General features: G+C 34.0%; 1 protein-coding gene across 3 annotated transcripts in view; it reads right to left on the bottom strand.

The window, feature by feature from the left end:
* Positions 1-19,034, bottom strand: part of RB1 (RB transcriptional corepressor 1) — a 174,870-nt gene that overhangs the window by 117,229 nt on the left and 38,607 nt on the right. For all 3 annotated transcript variants that reach the window (XM_065533233.2, XM_005585835.5, XM_015439274.4), the window contains 4 exons: positions 15,017-15,132; positions 12,517-12,636; positions 9,720-9,758; positions 8,574-8,641 (listed from right to left, as the gene is read on the bottom strand). In XM_065533233.2, the coding sequence (XP_065389305.1) occupies positions 8,574-8,641; positions 9,720-9,758; positions 12,517-12,636; positions 15,017-15,132 (343 nt within the window). The remainder of the gene's footprint in view (positions 1-8,573; positions 8,642-9,719; positions 9,759-12,516; positions 12,637-15,016; positions 15,133-19,034) is intronic.

Here is a 19,034-nt window from a genome sequence, read left to right as displayed (position 1 = left end):
CTAACCTACAGTCCTTCTTAACACAATGGGCCAGAAAGCCACTAGCAATTGATCTGGGTTACCGGGAGAGTTAAAATCCACTTGCTATTCTCAATATATTTGTTTGGTGATCCAAATACATATTATTGAATAATTCAGTCTATTATAAATCCAATTCAATAAAAATGTATCATAAAAAGGAACTTAATGAACAAATTATATAAAAGCAAGGAACTAGACAAGCTAAGAAAAAAGCTGAGGACCAAATAACACCATTACAAAAATAGTTAAGCTCAAAATGGAAAAAATGCTTGAGATAAAAACAGCCAATACTTAAGAAAAAGATTTTAAAATTCAGAATAATATGAGAGAAGACAATAAATAGGGAGAACAAAAGCAATCCAACATAAGAAAATGTTCCCAAAATACAATGGTATAGAACAACCTAGCTGAATAGAATATTTTTAAATAGAGTATGTTAAGATTTTCTAAAATGAACAGCAGAACCTTCAGTTTAAAAAAGGATACGGTGCTCAAAAAAAAAAAAAGCTACTACAGAATAACATAATCAAGAAATATTATCCTGGTTAAGGTATTAAACCTCAAAGTTTAAAAAAAATTCTTTAGGAAGTAAATGAGGAGGGGAATTAAGCTAGTCTGTTTTCTTAACAGCAATGTTCAATGCCAGAAAATATTGTCCTTAGGAAAACAAAATATGACACAAGAATAGAATACATGACAAAGCTGTCCTTCAAGTATAAAAGCTATAGACATGACTCATAAACATGTCAAACATAAAGGACATGGAACCAAAAAGCATATTTTTAAAAACTTCTTGATGGTAAAATACAGCCCAGCTAAGAGACGAATAAAAATAAAGAACTGAGAAATGGAAAAACTATAACATAGGAGTTACGATAACCTTAGAATCCATTTAAACACAGAACTGAGACTAACCAAGTACAATAATTATAATGACAAAGTAGAATTTAAATGTTATAATACTTGATAACGTCATAACAATAAAACGTACTAATCTGAAAATGGAGAGGGGGAAGCAACAGGTAGAGTGAGGATAGTAACCTTCTTCAAAGCAGATTAATGTATATTGCTTTAAATAAAAACACAAACAAAGACCTCTTAATTTTTTCATAATCTTAGAGAAATATTTTTTGAAATAATATCACTTAAAGTGACAAAATATTTATCTAAATTTAAGCAATTCCTTCCATTTCTCTTTATTTTCTTCTGTAAAGTTTCAGTGAAATTAATTTTTATATTTTGAAGGTAGCACTATAATATGAACCTAGTTTTAGAAAATTATATTCGTGAATGCACTCAACTACCCATCTTTTTAATCAAAATGTATATATGAAGGTATATCTGGAATGACAATTACATAATTTTTTTAATTTTAATTTTTGTAGGTATATAATACATATATTTATGGGGTATGTGAGATGTTTTGATACAGGCATGCAATGTGAAATAATCACATTATGGAGAATGGGATATCCATCTCCTCAAGCATTTATCCTTTGAGTTACAAACAATCCAATTACACTCTTTAAGTTATTTTAAAATGTACAATTAAGGTATTATTGACTAAAGTCACCCTGTTGTGCTATCAAACAGGTCTTATTCATTTTTTCTATGTTTTTGGACCCATTAACCATCCTCACCTCCCCCAAATCCGCCCCCCGCCCCCGCCATTCCCAGCCTCTGGTAACCATCCTTCTACTCCCTAGGTCCATGAGTTCAGATTTGAGTTTTAGATCTTACAAATAAATGAGAATATATGTTTGTCTTTCTGTACCCGGCTTATTTCATTTAACATAAATGATCTCCAGGTCCATCCATGTTGTCGCAAATGACTAGACCTCATTCTTTTTTATGACTGAATAGTACCCCATTGTGTATATGTATCATATTTTCTTTATCAATTCATCTGTTGATGGACACTTAAGTTGCTTCCAAATCTTAGCTATCGTAAACAGTGCTGCAACAAACATAGGAGTGCAGATATCTCTTTGATATACTGACTTCCTTTTGTTGGCTATATACCTGGCAGTGGGATTGTTGGATAATATGGCAGCTCAATTTTTAATTTTTTTGAGAAACCTCCAAACTGTTCTCTATAGTAGTTGTACTAATTTACATTCCCACCAACAGTGTACAGGGGTTCTCTTTTCTCCACATCCTAGCCAGCATTTGTTATTGCCTGTCTTTTGAATATCAACCATTTTAACTGCAGTGAGATAGATATCTCATTGTAGTTTTGATGTGCATTTCTCTGATGATCACTGATGTTGAGCACCCTTTCGTATACCTGTTCGTCATTTGTATGTCTTCTTTTGAGAAATGTGTATTCAAATCTTTTGCCAATTTTTTGGTCAGATTATTAGATTTTTTCCCATAGAGTTGTTTGAGTTCCTTACATATTCTGGTTATTAATTACTTGTCAGAGGGGTAGTTTGCAAATATTTTTTCCCACAGAATGTGGGTTGTCTCTTCACTTCATTCATTGTATCCTTTGCTATGCAGAAGCTTTTTAACTTGATGTGATCTCATTTGTCCATTTTTGCTTTGGTTGCCTGTCTGTGAGGTATCTCTCAAGAAATTTTTGCCCAGACCAATGTCCTGGAGATTTTCCCCAATGTTTTATTATAGTAGTTTCATATTTTGAGGTCTTAGATTTAAGTCCTTAATCATTTTGATTTGATTTTTGTATATGGTGACAGATAGGGGTCTAGTTTCATTATTCTGCATATGGATATCCAGTTTTCCCAGCACCATTTATTGAAGAGACTGTCTTTTCCCCAGACTATGTTCTTGGTCACTGTCAAAAATGAGTTCACTGTAAGTGTCTGGATTTGTTTCTGGGCTCTCTATTCTGCTCCATTGGTCTATGTGTCTGCTTTTATGCCAGTACCATGCTGTTTTAGTTACTATAGCTCTGTAGTATAATTTGAAGTCAAGCAATGTCATCTTTTTGCTTAGGATAGCTTTTGCTATTCTGGGTCTTTTGTAGTTCCATACAAATTTTAGGACTATTTTTTTCTGTTTCTGTGAAGAATGTCATTGGTATTTTGATAGGAATTGCATTGAATCTATAGATTGCTTTGGGTAGTATGGACATTTTAACAATATTAATTCTTCCAATCCATGAACAACATAAAATATTTTTCCATTTTTTTGGTGTGCTCTTCAATTTCTTTCATCAGTATTCTATGGTTTTTATTATAGAGATCTTTCACTTCTGTGGTTAATTCCTAGGCATTTTATTTTATGTGTAGCTATTGTAAATAGGATTACTTTTAAAATTTCTTTTTCACATTATTCACTGTTGGCATACAGAAACACTACTGATTTTCATATGTTGATTTTCTATCCTTTAACTTTACTGAACTTGTTTATTAGTTATAATAGTTTTCTTGTGGAGTCTTTAGGTTCTTCCAAATATAAGATTGTATCATCTGCAAACAAGGATAACTTGACTTCTTCCTTTCCAATCTGGATTCCCTTTATATCTTTTGTCTGACTACTCTATCTAGGACTTCCAGTACTACGCTGAATAACAGTGGTGACAGTGGACATCCTTGTCATGTTCTAGATCTTAGAGGAAAGGCTTTCAGTTTTTCCCCATTAAGTATTATACTAGCTGTGGGTCTGTTATATATGGCTTTTATTATGTTAAGGTATGTTCCTTCTATCCTCAGTTTTTTTCGGGTTTTGATCATGAAGGGATGCTGAATTTTATCAAATGCTTTTTCAGCATCAGTTGAAAGGATCATATGATTTTTGTCCTTCATTCTGTTGATATGACATACCACATTGATTTGTGTATGTTGAACCATCCTTGCATTGCAGGGATAAATCCCACTTGGATATAATGAATGATCTATCTAATGTATTATTGAATTCAGTTTGCTAGTGTTTTGTTGAAGATTTATGTATCAATATTCCTCAGAAATACTGGCCTGTAGTTTTCTTTTTGAGTGTGTCTTTATCTGGTTTTGGTAATACAGGGTTTTACCAGGGTAATACAGGCCTTATAGAATGAGTTTGGAAGTATTTCTTCCTACTCTATTTTTCAGAATACTCTAAGTAGGATTGATATTAGTTCTTCTTTAAATGTTTGGTACAATTCAGCGGTGAAGCCATCAGGTCCCGGGCTTTTCTTTACTAGGAGACTTTTATGGCTTCAATCTCATTACTTGTTATTGTTCTGTTCAGGTTTTGGATTTCTTCCTGGTTGAATCTTGGTAAGTTGTACATGTCTAGAAATTTGCCCATTTCTTCTATATTTTCCAGTTTATTGGCATATAGTTCCTTATAGAAGCCACTAATGACTTCTATAATTTTAGTTTCTGCAGTATCAGTTGTAATATCTCCTTTTTCATTTCTGGTTTTATTTGTATCTTCTCTCTTTTTCCCTTAGTTAATCTAGCTAAAGGCTTGTCAATTTTGTTTAACTTTTAAATAAAAACACTTTGTTTCATTGATCTTTTGCAATTTTTTTTCATTGCAATTTCATTTATTTCTGCTCTGATCTTTCTTTTCTTCTACTAATTTGGAGTTTGATTTGCTCTTATTTTTATACTTCTTTAAGATGCAATGTTAGATTGTTTGAGTTTTTCCTCTTTTTTCACCTATAACTAACCCACAGCCAACATCATACTGAATGGGCAGAAGCTTGAAGCATTCCCTTTGAAAACTGGCACAAGACAAGTGTGCCGTTTTTCACTGCTCCTATTCAACAAAATATTGGAAGTCCTAACCAGAGCACTCAGGTTAGAGAAAGAAATAAAGGGCATCAAAATAGGAAGAGAGGGAGTCAAACTATCTCTGTGGCAGATGACATGATTCTATATCTAGAAAACCCTATAGACTTAGAGCCCAAAATCTCCTTCAGCTGATCAACAACTTCAGTAAAGTTTCAGGATACAAAATCAACGTATAAAAATCACTAGTATTTCTATACACCAACAAGAGCAAACCTGAGAGCCAAATCAGAAAGGCAATCCCATTAAAAATTGCCACAAAAAGAATAAATAGGAATACAACTAACCAGGGCGGTGAAAGCTCTCTACAACAAGAATTTCAAAACACTGCTCAAAGAAATCAGAGATGACACAAACACATGGAAAAACATCCCATGCCCACAGATAGGAAGAATCAATATCATTAAAATGGCCACACTGCCCCCAAAAATTTACAGATTCAATGCTATTCCTATCAAACTACCAATGACATTCTTCACAGACATAGAAAAAACTATTTTAAAATTCCAATGGAACCAAAAAAGAGCCCGAATAGCCAAGGCAATTCTAAGCAAAAAGAACAAAGCTGGAGGCATCACATTATCCAATTTCAAACTATACTACAGGGCTACAGTAACCAAAACAGCATGTTACTGGTACAAAAACAGGCACAGGCACATTTTTTTCAGAATAGTGTAGACCAATGGAACAGAATAGAGCACCCAGAAATAAGGCTGCACACCTAGGACCAGCTGATCTATTTGACAAAGCTGATAAAAACAAGCAATGGGGAAAAGACTCTCATTTCAACAACTGGTGCTAGCATAAGTGGCTAGCCATATGCAGAAGATTGAAGCTGGACATTCCTTACACCATGTACAAAAATCAACTCAAGATGAATTAAATATGGCCAGGTGTGGTGCCTCATGCCTGTAATCCCAGCACTTTGGGAGGCTGAGGATCATGGATCACCTGAGGTCAGGAGTTCAAGACCAGCCTGGCCAACATAGTAAAACCCCATCCCTAGTAAAAATACAAAAATTAGCCGGGCATGGTGGTGCACACCTGTAGTCCCAGTTACTCAGGAGGCTGAGGCAAGATAATCACTTAAACCCGGGAGGCAGAGGTTGCAGGGAGCCAAGATTTTGCCACTGCACTCCAGCCTGGGCAACAGAGTGAGACTCTGTCTCAAAAAAAAAACAAAAAGGATAGATCCTGGACATAGGAATGGGCAAAGACTTCATGATAAAGACACCAAAAGTAATCACAACAAAATCAAAAATTGACAAGTGGGATCAAATTAAACTCAAGAGCTTCTGCACAGCAAAAGAAACAATCAACAGAGTAAACAAACTACAGAATGGGAGGAAAATTGTGCAAACTATGCATCTGACAAAGGTCTAATATCCAGCATCTATAAGGAACTTAGACAAATTTACAAGAGAAAAAAACCAACCCCATTAAAAAGTGGGCGAGGCACATGAACAGACACTTTTCAAAAGAAGACGTAGATGCAGACAATAAGCATATGAAAAAAAGCTCCATATCACTGATCATTAGAGAAATGTAAATCAAAACCACAATGAGATACCATCTCACACCCGTTAGAATGGCTATTACTAAAAAGTCAAAAAATGACAGATAGTAGTGAGGTTGCAAAGAAAAGAGAACACTTATACACTGTTGGTGGGAGTGTAAATTAGTTCACACATTGTAGAAAGCAGTCTGATGATTCCACAAAGAGCTAAAAGCAGAACTACCCTTGGATCCAGCAATCCTGTTACTGGGTACATACCCGAAGGAATATAAATCATTCTACTATAAAGACACAAGCATGTAAATGTTCACTCCAGCACTATCCACAATAGCAAAGACATGGAATCAACCTAAATGCTCATCAATGACAGACTGGATAAAGAAAATGTGGTACATAAACACCATGGAATACTATGCAGCCCATAAAAAAGAATGAGATCCTGTCTTTCACAGGAACATGGATGGAGCTGGAGGCTATTATCCTTAGCAAACTAATGCAGGAACAAAAAACTAAATACTGCATGACCTCACTTATAAGTGGGAGCTAAATGATGAAAACTTAAGAACACAAAGAAGGAAACAACAGACACTGGGGTCTACTTGAAGGTGGAAGGTGGGAGGAGGGAGAGGAACAGAAAAGATAACTATTGGATACTGGGCTTAATTCCTGGGTGAAGAAATAAGCGGTACAACAGACCCCTGTGACACAAGTTTACCTATGTAACAAACCATCACATGTACCCCCAAATCTGAAATAAAATTTTTTTTAAAAAAAGAAGTTTTCCTCTTTGTGATGTAGGCACTTACAGCTATAAACTTCCCTCTTTGTACTGCTTTTACTGTATCCCATAGGTTTTGGTTATAAGTTTCCCTTATCATTTGTTTCAAAAATTTTTTTAATTTCCCTCTTAATTTCTTCATTGACCCATGGTCATTCAGGAGCATGTTGTTTAATTTCCATGTGTCTGTACAGTTTCCAAAATACCTTGTTATTAATTTCTAGTTTTATTCTATTGTGATCAGAAAATATGCTTGATATTATTTCATGCTTTTTTAATGTTTTAAGCCTAACACATGGTCTATCCTTGAGAATGAGTAATATGCAGAGGAGAAGAATGTATATTCTTGGATGACATGGTCTATAAATATCTATTAGATTCATATGGTCTATATAATGCAGATTAAGTCTGATGTTTCTTTGTTGCTTTTCTGTCTGGAAGATCTGTTCAATGCTGAAAGTGGGGTGTTGAAGTCTCCAGCTATTTCTATTGTATTGGGGCCTGTGTGTCTCTTCAGCTCTAATAATATTTGCTTTATATATCTGGGTGTTCCAGTATTCGTTGTATAAATATTTAACACTGTTATATCCTCTTGCTGAATTGACCCCTTTATCATTATATAATGACCTTCTTTGTCCTTAAAGTTTTTGAAATCTTTGTCTGATACAAGTATAGTGACCCCTGCTCTTATTTTGGTTTCTGTGGGCATGGAATATATTTTTCCATCCCTTTGTTTTCAGTTGACGTGTATCTTTATAGGCAAAGTGTGTTTCTTGTAGGATACAGATCAAATGGGTCTTGTTTTTCTTAACTGGAGACTTTAGTCCGTTTACGCTCAATGTTATTATTGATAAGTAAGGACTTACTCATGCCATTTTGTTATTTGTTTTCTGGTAGTTTTGTGGTCTTCTCTTCCTTCTTTCTTTCCTTTCTGTCTTCCTTTAGTGAAGTTAATTTTATCTGGTGATATGCTTTGGTTTCTTGCTTTTTATTTTTCATGTCTACATTGTATGTTTTTTGGTTTGAGGTTACTATGAGGCTTGCAACTACTATCTCATAACCCATTATTTTAACTGATAACAAGTTAACACTGTTTGCATAAACAAACAAAAATAATAAAAACTCTATACTTTAACTGCATCCCAATTATGTAATTTTAATGCCAATTATTCCTGGGTGGATTTTAGGTAATTTTTCTTTGTGCTTTCCTGACCAAAATTATTTTATTTGAATTATTTTTCATGAGCAAATATCATTTTTATGAAAACAGTAACATCATTATTTAAAAAAAAAGAAAGGAAGGAAAGATGGAATATTAGAAACATAAATGAAATAAAGCACTTCCAAGGTTGTTTCTAGTACCAGAATTAAAAGAACTTGCTAACAGTTAATAAGCCATGTAGAGAATGAGAGAGGAGTACATTACTCAATAAAAATTGGGGAATTCAGTCCAAAGGAATGCCAATTTAATCATTACATTTGAAATATTAGCATTTAATAAATATAATGAACTTACCTTTAGCTAATAAAAATGTGATCCAAGAAACTTTTAGCACCAATGTAGAATTTATTTCAGTAGATATCCTATTAAACAAATAGAAAGCAGAAAAAAACAGGAAAAATATATCACTGAAAGAAAGTTTTCCAGATATACTTTTTCATTGTTTCTTGTTGTGCATTTAAAAAAAAAATGACCTTAGTTAAATGCATAATAGAATGCAGTCCATTTTAAGTGCATAATTTACACCTGAATTTATCTCTATTCATTTAATGTTTCTATATCTTATAATTCTAAGATATGATATTTAGCCTACAGAACAGTATACATTCTTGACCATGAGAAGCTGCAAAAAAAAAATTAAGAAAAAAAGTATATATTTTGAGAGAAAAATTTTGTAAAAGAAATACTGAATATTTCAATTCTAATATAAAAATATATAAAAGACATAGTATGCTATAATATACTTTGTTTCAAATTACCTTAATATTTTTTGCTCTTTTTTTCTGATTAATTATCAACACTGAGCAGAAAAATGAAGGTTTGGATGACTTTAGTTTGCCAATTTAACACTTTGCCTCAATAATCTTTCCATAGACATTCACTTGTTGGAATTAATAGATTGATATCAATTAATCAGTAAATATACAATTTCCCTTTATATTAATAATCTTCAATACTACTCCAATGGGGCAGAAAATCTCATGTACTACTCATTCCATTTCCAAGAAAAAACTCTGGAGCTCTATATTGGCATACTGTTAGAGCATGCATTATACATTTAAAATAATCATTTGGAAATTGTAATACAGATTTTTACATTTATTCTTACACAGAAATTATGCTGATTCTTAGTTAATAAAGTGCCTTTAACAGACCCTCAATAAAGATTTAGTCAAGGAATTTGCATTTTTCTCAGAGTTGGTGATATGTTGCCCTGAATCAATTCCACCTTATTAGTTCTTCCTTGTAGTACAAGGCATGTATTTTATATTATTTTCTTTGTGAGAAGATAAATAATCTACACAGGACTTAAATCTATGGGCTTCATTTATGAAGTAGCCTGCTATAATCGATCAAACTAACCCTAACTATCAAGATTGAGATTATTCCAGAAAAATCTTTTTTTTTTAAGAGAAAAATAACGTTCTCTGAACTACTTACGAACTGCTGGGTTGTGTCAAATATATAAGTTCACATGTCCTGAAAAGAAAAATATTATGATTTTTTAACATTTTTTCATAGTTTAGAAGTCATAGTTTTCTCATGCTTTATTCATCTTTTAAGAACTATACATTTTAAAAACAAAAAATGTACAGCATTACAAAACAAAGTTCAAGTAGATTTTCCCAATTTATGACATCTCACATCACTGTAATATCTAATTACAGTGACTGAACTCCCTATGTTCATTTGTAACACTGTAGTTGGTTAGAATCCTAGATCAGGTCATAAAAACCTATTTAACTGCTAGTCATATACATTCATATAGCCCACTCTGAAATAAACAGGCTTTGGTATCACAGTTAATCCTCTCAATTACTCTTCAAAAAAAAAAGGTAAAAATAAGATAGGAAAAACCCTGCTGATCCACCTAAGGTTAGTAAAGTTTACTCTAAATTATCTCATATGATTTGTCAATAAAAATTTTAAGTCCCTTTTACAAAGTCCTGAGTGGTCTTTTGAGGCCAAATCCGACTGTTACTCCCTAGTTTAAAATCATTCAAGGAGTTTCCACTGCCTGCAGGGCAAAGTCCAAGATTACTACCAATCTGATCCCTTCCTACCTTTCAGTCATTAGCAATATCAAAGTACATCCTGATATTACTGCTTTGGCTTTGTACACATGCTAATCTCTAAGATGCTTGCTCCCAATTCCCACTGATTTTGCTTGGTGAATTTCTGTTTTTCTTGTAAACCCTATTCCAACATTGCCTTCTATGGTTTTTTTCTCTGACCAAAATCACGACTATAGTTACCCTTCACCCTTAAACATATACAATGTAATGTTTTGTCCGCTATGTAATTTCTGCTTCTTACAACAGAAACAAATATCCAAGCAGATTCCTTATCCCATACAGCAGAGCAAACAACTTGGAAGCATCCAGTCAAAATTACCATAGCAGGAAAAAAAAAATCAGACCTGTACCCCAAATCACTCCTACCAACGAGTCCCCAAATTCTATATCTAGAAAAAAAAAAAAAACCCTGATGATTATAGATCTTGAAGTACTTATATGTACAGAATACTCATTAAAGTTGGCTTAAAGAAGTTTTTGCTTGCTTTGTTTACTAGAGAGGTAATACATCCTCCTTACAAATGTAGGTTACTCATATAAAACTTGGGTTAACATTTTGGTAAACTTCTCTCCAGTCATTTCCATTCTATGCATTAGTGGTCTAGGTTCCTTCCTTACACACAGTTATAATCAGAGTATATCCTGCTTCGTTTGTTTAACATTAGAAGCACTTTCCAATATTGCCATTATTCTTTATCACATTTTATTTTATATTTATAACATTTTATGTTTAGATACGTTTAATATTTATTGCTTAACTTCAGTTGTGAATACACAGTTGTTTCCAGTTTTTCAGGGGTCTAAATAATATTGTGACCAAAAAAAATCTCTAAAGCAACGTTGTATTTAGGATTATATTAAAATAAGCTACCAGATATGAATTAAAAGGTCATAAACAAGTTTAAAGAATAGAAAAAAATGTAGAAAGTCACAATTAGGTAAATTTTAAAAGCAAAACACACACACACACACACACACACACACACACACACACACAAACACATAATATTCTACTCAGTGTGAAACAATACCCAAAGGAAAGAAACATTCTAAAACACGAAAAGTGATTCTCTCCACCGTTGACATTTTGGTCGATTCATATTTTATTTATGTCTTTCTGTGTTTTCAAAGTAGTCTATAATTAGTTCATGTTTGTTATGCAAATTATTTAGATAATTTATCTCCATTAATAATTTAAAATTCCCCTTTTTCCTGTGCAAAAAGCTTCTATTCTCATCAAGAAAAGACTTAAAAAAAAAAAAAAAAAAAGGCCAATGCTACCATATTACAATTAAAACCAGGGGCAAGAAAAGACATTCCTTCAAAAGCCCTGGGCCTTTGAGTTTTTTCTCTATTTTTTCTCATCCTCCACCACAGTTGTCAAGCTTTAGTGATCAAAAAAGAAAAAGGGGGAGAAAAATAGAGGCATCCTCCTAAGGAGATGCTTCTTTCCACCTCTATCTCCATCCTCATTCTCTCCAGAATACGGACATGCCTCTTTTACCCTTCCCCCTTTACCATGCTATTACAAATTGCTTATTTAGCTAACACAGTAACTTTCATATTCTCTTAACCGCAAATGGAATGAGCCTCAAAGCAAACATGATAACAGACATATGCCAAATTAAGGGCTGAAACATTTAGGGTAGGAGACTACAGTTTTGATGAAAAGTATAGAAAAAACTTAACCTAAGCATATTCATTATGCTCCTACTTGAACTGTAATGGAAAAAGTCTTCTAAGCCACCATTGGGAGTACAAATCGTTACTTCATAATATAGGTCACATACACCTTCCATTGCCAGTGTTTTCTCATTCCAAAATAAATAACACTATTAGAAAGAAGTTTAAATTTATGTCATCATTCTATTCAGAACTAGAAGTTTTCTGGCAGAGAAGGCTACAATGGGAGATAAGCTTAAAGTTTTTGAAAACAAATGGAAGACATGAAAGGACAATAAAACGGTTAATTTTGCAGGAAGCATTCAGAATGCATATTACTGGATAAATACAAAAGCTAAGAATTAATAAGCTCACATGAAAAGGGACAAGTTTAAGAAGTAATACTAACTTTACTAAACGTGTTAAATAATTCCCAGAATCTAATAATGAACAATGACATAAAAAATCAGAGTATAACCCTAATAAAATGTTTACTTTACCTTTCCAATTTGCTGAAGAGTGCAAACAATACATCATACTTCTTCAATAGTCTTGACATAGCATTATCAACTTTGGTACTAGTATCAATTTCCTTTAGTAAGTTAAAGAATTTATGGACACTACAAAGGAAAGAATAGAAAAAAGTAAATCAGTAACCTTAAAAATTTGTTATTTTGTTTTCAAATCATAGATATTTCAATTCAAAAGATTATTAGCTCTACATCAAATCACTACTATATCCTTTGGAAGGAATTACTTATTGCAAAAACAATTAGCCTTCAACTTACACCTCTATTATCTATATACCTATGCTTATATCTATTTATCATTGAGAATATAAGAAAACGAAGGGTCATGAAGAGATATGTGTATATTTATTCTGTATCTGTCTATATGTTTTAAAAACATGAGTTCACATCCATTTATCCAATTCCAATATAAAACCATATGCTTCATTTTAGTGTTTCCCTTTCTATATTTGTAACTCTTCTTTGACAGTGGGAAACCTGGAACCCATTCATCCTGTTTACTTACTCATTTAATCAATCCCCCTGTAAGTAACCATCTTCCACCTCCAAAGCCACCCCTCCCCCATGTGGACACTTTTCTGTTCTTCTCAGAACCGACTCCTAGTTTTGGACTTACCCCACCCCTTAGCATAGACACTTCCTCACCATGGTAGGGCTCCGACTCCCCACAGTAGGCTGCCCTCCTCACCTCCCTTGTGCTCTGACTCCCTGCACCGGCTGCCTGCACACCCTGCTTAGTCTCTGACACTGCACACCAAGCAGCCATATCGGGTTGCCCCCACATAAAGGATGCCCTCCTCACCCTACTTTGACTCTAACATCCTGCTCTGAGCCCTGTGGCACCCTCCTGTCAGAGATGCACACCAAAAAGCATACTTTATTTGCCCCACCAATGATTTTAGAATTGAATTGTTTTTAGAAAAGCAAAGTTGATTTAAAAAATTTAAGCAGTTTAAATAATAACTTTAAATCATCCTTTGTTACTGTTTTCCATAAAAATTAACCTATTTGAAACATCAATATACACATTTTCCAACAGGATATTAAAGATAGCAATCATCAACTACATCTCACATGCTAATTTCTAATCATGAAGTTTGTATAAGGAATTATACCAAAGCAGCTAACTGAACCAAAAGATAGTCACCTGACCCATCCATAGGCTGTCCAGCAACCAATGAGTTATAGCCCTCACTCAAAAAAATGGGCTGGACCAATCAGACACTTATCGTAAGAACTGGGGAAATAAAAGCTTCAGCTAATCAGCAGGGGAACCAAAAGGTTATTAAAGTTCCCATGATACAGAAAGGAATGGGGAAGCCAGGACAAGCTATGTGAAAAAGCAAATAAAGAAAGAGTAGAAATGACAAAGAATAGAAGATCAGAATGTTGATTAGAAGAGAAAAGAGAAAGGAACAAATGTGCAGATATATCCAGAGAAAAAGAAATAAGCCTCAGAATAGCATTTATTAAAGAACTACTCTCAGTTCCAGTTTTTTTCAGGTATATGGGAATTCCTGTCCTGAGATTACCATGAAAACTAAACTGTTACAACAAAGCGTTTTTTCTAGGGGAAACTTAAGGGAAGAAAACAAGGAAGGGAGAGAAGCAGTGAGTGCCTGTGGTGTTGCAGGTATTGACTCTACGAACTATTTATGTTATTTCTATTATTTTGTATATTTATGAATAAGCAAGGCCTTTGCTTTTATTTAGATATAGCAAAAAAAAAGTATTTCAAAAATGCAACAATTCAATCTATCTCATTTAAATAAAATATCAATTATGTTTAATTCTAGATGTCTTTGTTCAAGGAGAAACATAATTACCTATTTGGTAAAAATATATACTGTTGCATTTTTGTAAATATGTTGCAAAGAAAATGACTGGAAGTCCTGGATACTTTCTGAAGATAAAGTTCATACATTATTGAAAACACATTAATAAGCTCTTCTTATGAGGCTTATAAACTCAACAACAAACACCTATTAAGTAATTACTGGCTCAAGTATTGTAGCATGTTCAAATCAATATATAATCTGAAAAAATGCATTTAACTATAATATCCTCTATGTTAAAACAATCTTAGGCTTTAATAAACCTTACCTAAATTCCTTTAAGATAAACTCAAACTACTTATATAAAGATTTTAATGTAAAACAAGCCTATTTACAAATCCTTGCTTTTCTGTTCACTTTATTAACAGCCACAATGAAGAAAGCTTACACATGAATAGTGAGAGACACAACGAAAATTTTTCCAGGACACAAACTGCTACATCTTAAAGAAATACAGCATAAATACACTTTCATAACAGCTCCATGAGAGAACGGCAGTTCACTATTTGGCCCAAGTTCTTTACGTTTTACTTGATTTTAGCATTTCTCACTAATTCACTAAAGTCTATTAAAAGGAAAGTCCAGAATTAGTTTCCTTTTATGGCAGAGGCTTATATTTATACAAGAAACTTTACCTGATTTCTATGTTTTTCTGTAGCTCAGTAAAAGTGAATGGCATCTCATCTAGGTCAACTGCTGCAATAAAGATACATATTCCCCACAGTTCTTTTTTCTTTTGAATATAACCTCCCTGGGAACAAAAAATAAAGATCAAATATTTCATTAAATAATTCACACACTGGATACTGCGTTAAAACTGTATTATAACTGATTTTTTCTTATTCAGCATACAAAATAAATGTTTGCAATATTGTATATTTGTAACACATCCTTCTGATGGCATATATTTGAAAGGATTTCATTTCACACTAATTACAAACATTCGAATTTTATAAGGCAAAAAAGTACTAGAAAGATCAAAAAATTAAATAAGTTACTGTGGAAACTTTAGGGGTCAACTCCTCAGAATAGTTTCATTTTTCAATAATCCAATGTCATCGAAGCCAAATTAAGAGATTTAGAGTCCATAACATATAATTTGTTTGAAAAAAACAAGCCCACATTCTTTTTGTTTGTTTGTTTGAGACGGAGTCTCGCTCAGTAGCCCAGGCTGGAGTGCGGTGGCGCGAATTCGGCTCACTGCACGCTCCGCCTCCCGGGTTCACGCCATTCTCCTGCCTCAGCCTCCCGAGTAGCTGGGACTACAGACGCCCACCTCCACGCCTGGCTAATTTTTTGCATTTTTAGTAGAGATGGGGTTTCACCCTGTTAGCCAGGATGGTCTCCATCTCCTGACCTCATGATCTGCCCGCCTCGGCCTCCCAAAGTGCTGGGATTACAGGCGTGAGCCACCACCCCCGGCCAACAAGCCCACATTCTTATTCGCTTATTCTTTCCTTGCTCTATTCATTCATTCCTTTTATCAATTTATTTATTCAAGTATTTTTTAACCTTGTATTTCATGTTTCAGTTCCTTAACTGCCTTCTTTGTAAAATCAAAATAATAATATGTACCCCATTTTGTAAGAATTAAATGAAATTATATTTATATAGCCTTTGGCATAGTATACAGTATACAGTCAGTTCTTAATGATTGACAGCTATCATTATCACTAGAGTACTTTTTCATTATTTTTAGAGCATGTTTTTCCCCACAATATATACCACTCTTAAATATTACATTTTATGGGTAAAATTTGGATTATATTAAGTTGGAAACAAAAGAAATGTCAAATTAATGTTCATTAAATAGTTGGAACTATTTACTTACTCTTAACTGGAGATTACAATAGAGCTAAAAAGCATGTAATATGATTTTACATCATTTTGAAATATCAATTATATAAAAGTTTTGGGATAAGTCAGTTGTTCTGGATTACCAAATTTTACAGGTAATTAAATGTTTACCACCATCCAACTCTAAACTTTTTCTTAATTTTAGCTACTTGGGATGTAAATATTTTACAACTTAAATTACAATTATACACCACTAGAATAGTTAAAATGTAAAAGACTGACAATATTAGGGGACAGCAAGCATGTAGTGCAATGGAACACTTAAACACCACTGGTGAAAATGTAAAATGGCACAATCATTTTGGAAAACAAATTTGGAAGTTCTTATAAACTTAAATATGCACTTTCCATAACACTTAGCAATTCTACTCCCAGATATTCATACCCAAGAGAAATGAAAACATTATATGTGAATGTCCATAGCAGCTTCAGTCATAATGGCCAAAAACTACAAAAACCCAAATATCAAAAAAAAAGAAGTGCATGGATAAATAAATTGGGGTCTATCCCTACAATGGAATGTTATTTGACAATCAAAAGGAAATGTCCTAATATATATAACAACATAGATAAATCTCAAAATTATTCCACTGAGAAAAAGCCAGACTCAAAAGGATGCACTGCATAATTCCTTTCATATGAAATTCTAGAAAAGGCAAAACCAATCTTTAAAGTCAAAAAGTAGATCAGTAGTTGTCTGCAGAACAGAGGGGGGAGGTGTTGGGAAATGACTACAGAGGGGAATGAAAGAACTTTCCGGAGTGATCCAAAAGTTCTATATCTTAATGGTGGTGATTATATGAGTGAATATGTCTGTTAAAATGTTTGAACTGTGCACTTAAAATTGGCATATTTTGTGTATGTAAATTATACCTCAATAAATCTGATTTTGCAACTATGTTACACACTTACTATTTCTGAAACTGAAGATACAAAGTATATACTGCTTCATGGTTTTGATGACTAATTAAGAATATATATTTTAATAAAATGAACAAAAATCAACTTCTGCATTTGTGTTTATGTTAATATGGTCAATTTCTTGGGAACTAATAAGACGTCAAAGGTTGTTTGTCTCTTTAATAAATAACCCCAACTACCATAGTCTTTAAATTTTTATGCTTATTTCTTACCATTTTGGTTTGCTTCTTTGCAGTCAGGCAATAACTGCTCTCAATATATGTACTTTCATCAATTCCAGCCTTTTTTTTTTTCTCTCTCTCTCTCTTTTAAAGATTAAAACATGAAGTGAAAGTTGCTAAAATTTAGTATGTTGTTTATTCATTTTTTTAAAACAGCAAATTTTATTAGGACATTTAGTAGCCAAAACAATTAAATACAGGATCATCTGATATGACAAAATGCATAAGTGAAATGTTCTACAAGTAGGTTCTGATTTTTAAGGACCTGAAGAACATTCCTATGAGCAAAATGTGACCTTTATTTCAGATGCAGCTTGTGTTTTTACTTCCTTAAGAAGTATATTTCAAGGAACAGAAGTTTTTAATTTTGATTAAGCTCAATTTATTCATTTTTTTCTTTTATGGTTATGTTTTCAGTGGTAGGTATCTATGAAATCTTTGCCTAACCCAAGCTCATTAAGACTTTCTCCTATGTCATTTTCTAGAAGTTTAGGTCTATGCTTCATTTCTGGTTAGTTTTTATAAATGGTGTGAGGTAAGGATTGAAGTTCATTTTCTGCATTTGGATACCCAATTGCTCCAGCATTATTTGTTCAGAAGAATATCCTTCCTCCAATACCCTTTGCATCTCTGTAGAAAATGAACTTACAATAATATATATATGTGGGTCTACTTCTGGATTATCTGTTCTGTTCCATTGATTTACTTGTCCTTTTTCACCAATATCATAACGTCTTCATTACTGTAGTTTTATATATTTTGTTTGTATTTAGTTGAGTTTGATTCAAAATTTTTCAATCTAAAAAAGTCACTGGATTCACCTCTCATCATACAGATTAAAAATTAAAGACTAGAAGATGGCCGAATAGGAACAGCTCCAGTCTACAACTCCCAGCATGAGTGACGCAGAAGATGGGTGATTTCTGCACTTCCAACTGGGGTACCGGGTTCATCCCACTGGGGCTTGTCAGTGGGTGCAGGACAGTGGGTGCAGCCCACTGAGTGTGAGCTGAAGCAAACAGAGGCATCGCCTCATCTGGGAAGCACAAGGGGTCAGGGAATTCCCATTCCTAGCCAAGGAAAGCTGTGACAGACAGCACCTGGAAAATCAGGTCACTCCCACCCTAATATTGTGCTTTTCCAACAGTCTTAGCAAACGGCACACCAGGAGATTATATCCTGTGCCTGGCTCAGAGGGTCTCATGCCCACGGAGCCTCACTCATTGCTAGCACAGCAGTCTGAGATCAAACTGCAAGGCAGCAGTGAGACTGAGGGAAGGGCGCCTGCCATTGCTGAGGCTTGAGTAGGTAAATAAAGCAGCCTGGAAGCTCGAACTGGGTGGAGCCCACCACATCTCAAGGAGGCCTGCCCACCTCTATAGACTCCACCTCTGGGGGTTGGGCATAGCCAAACAAAAGGCAGCAGAAACCTCTGCAAATTTAAATGTCCCAGTCTGACAGCTTTCAAGAGAGTAGCGGTTCTCCCAGCATGGAGTTTGAGATCTGAGAACGGACAGATTGCCTCCTCAAGTGGGTCCCTGACCCCCAAGTAGCCTAACTGGGAGACATCCCCCAGTAGGGGCAGACTGACACCCCACATGGCCAGGTATCCCTCTCAGACGAAGCTTCCAGAGGAATGATTAGGCAGCAACAT

This window comes from Macaca fascicularis, chromosome 17 (assembly GCF_037993035.2).
Source record: "Macaca fascicularis isolate 582-1 chromosome 17, T2T-MFA8v1.1".
NCBI classification, from domain to species: domain Eukaryota; kingdom Metazoa; phylum Chordata; class Mammalia; order Primates; family Cercopithecidae; genus Macaca; species Macaca fascicularis.
Note: the sequence above shows the minus strand (reverse complement) of the source record. Positions and strands in the feature narration are given on the sequence as shown.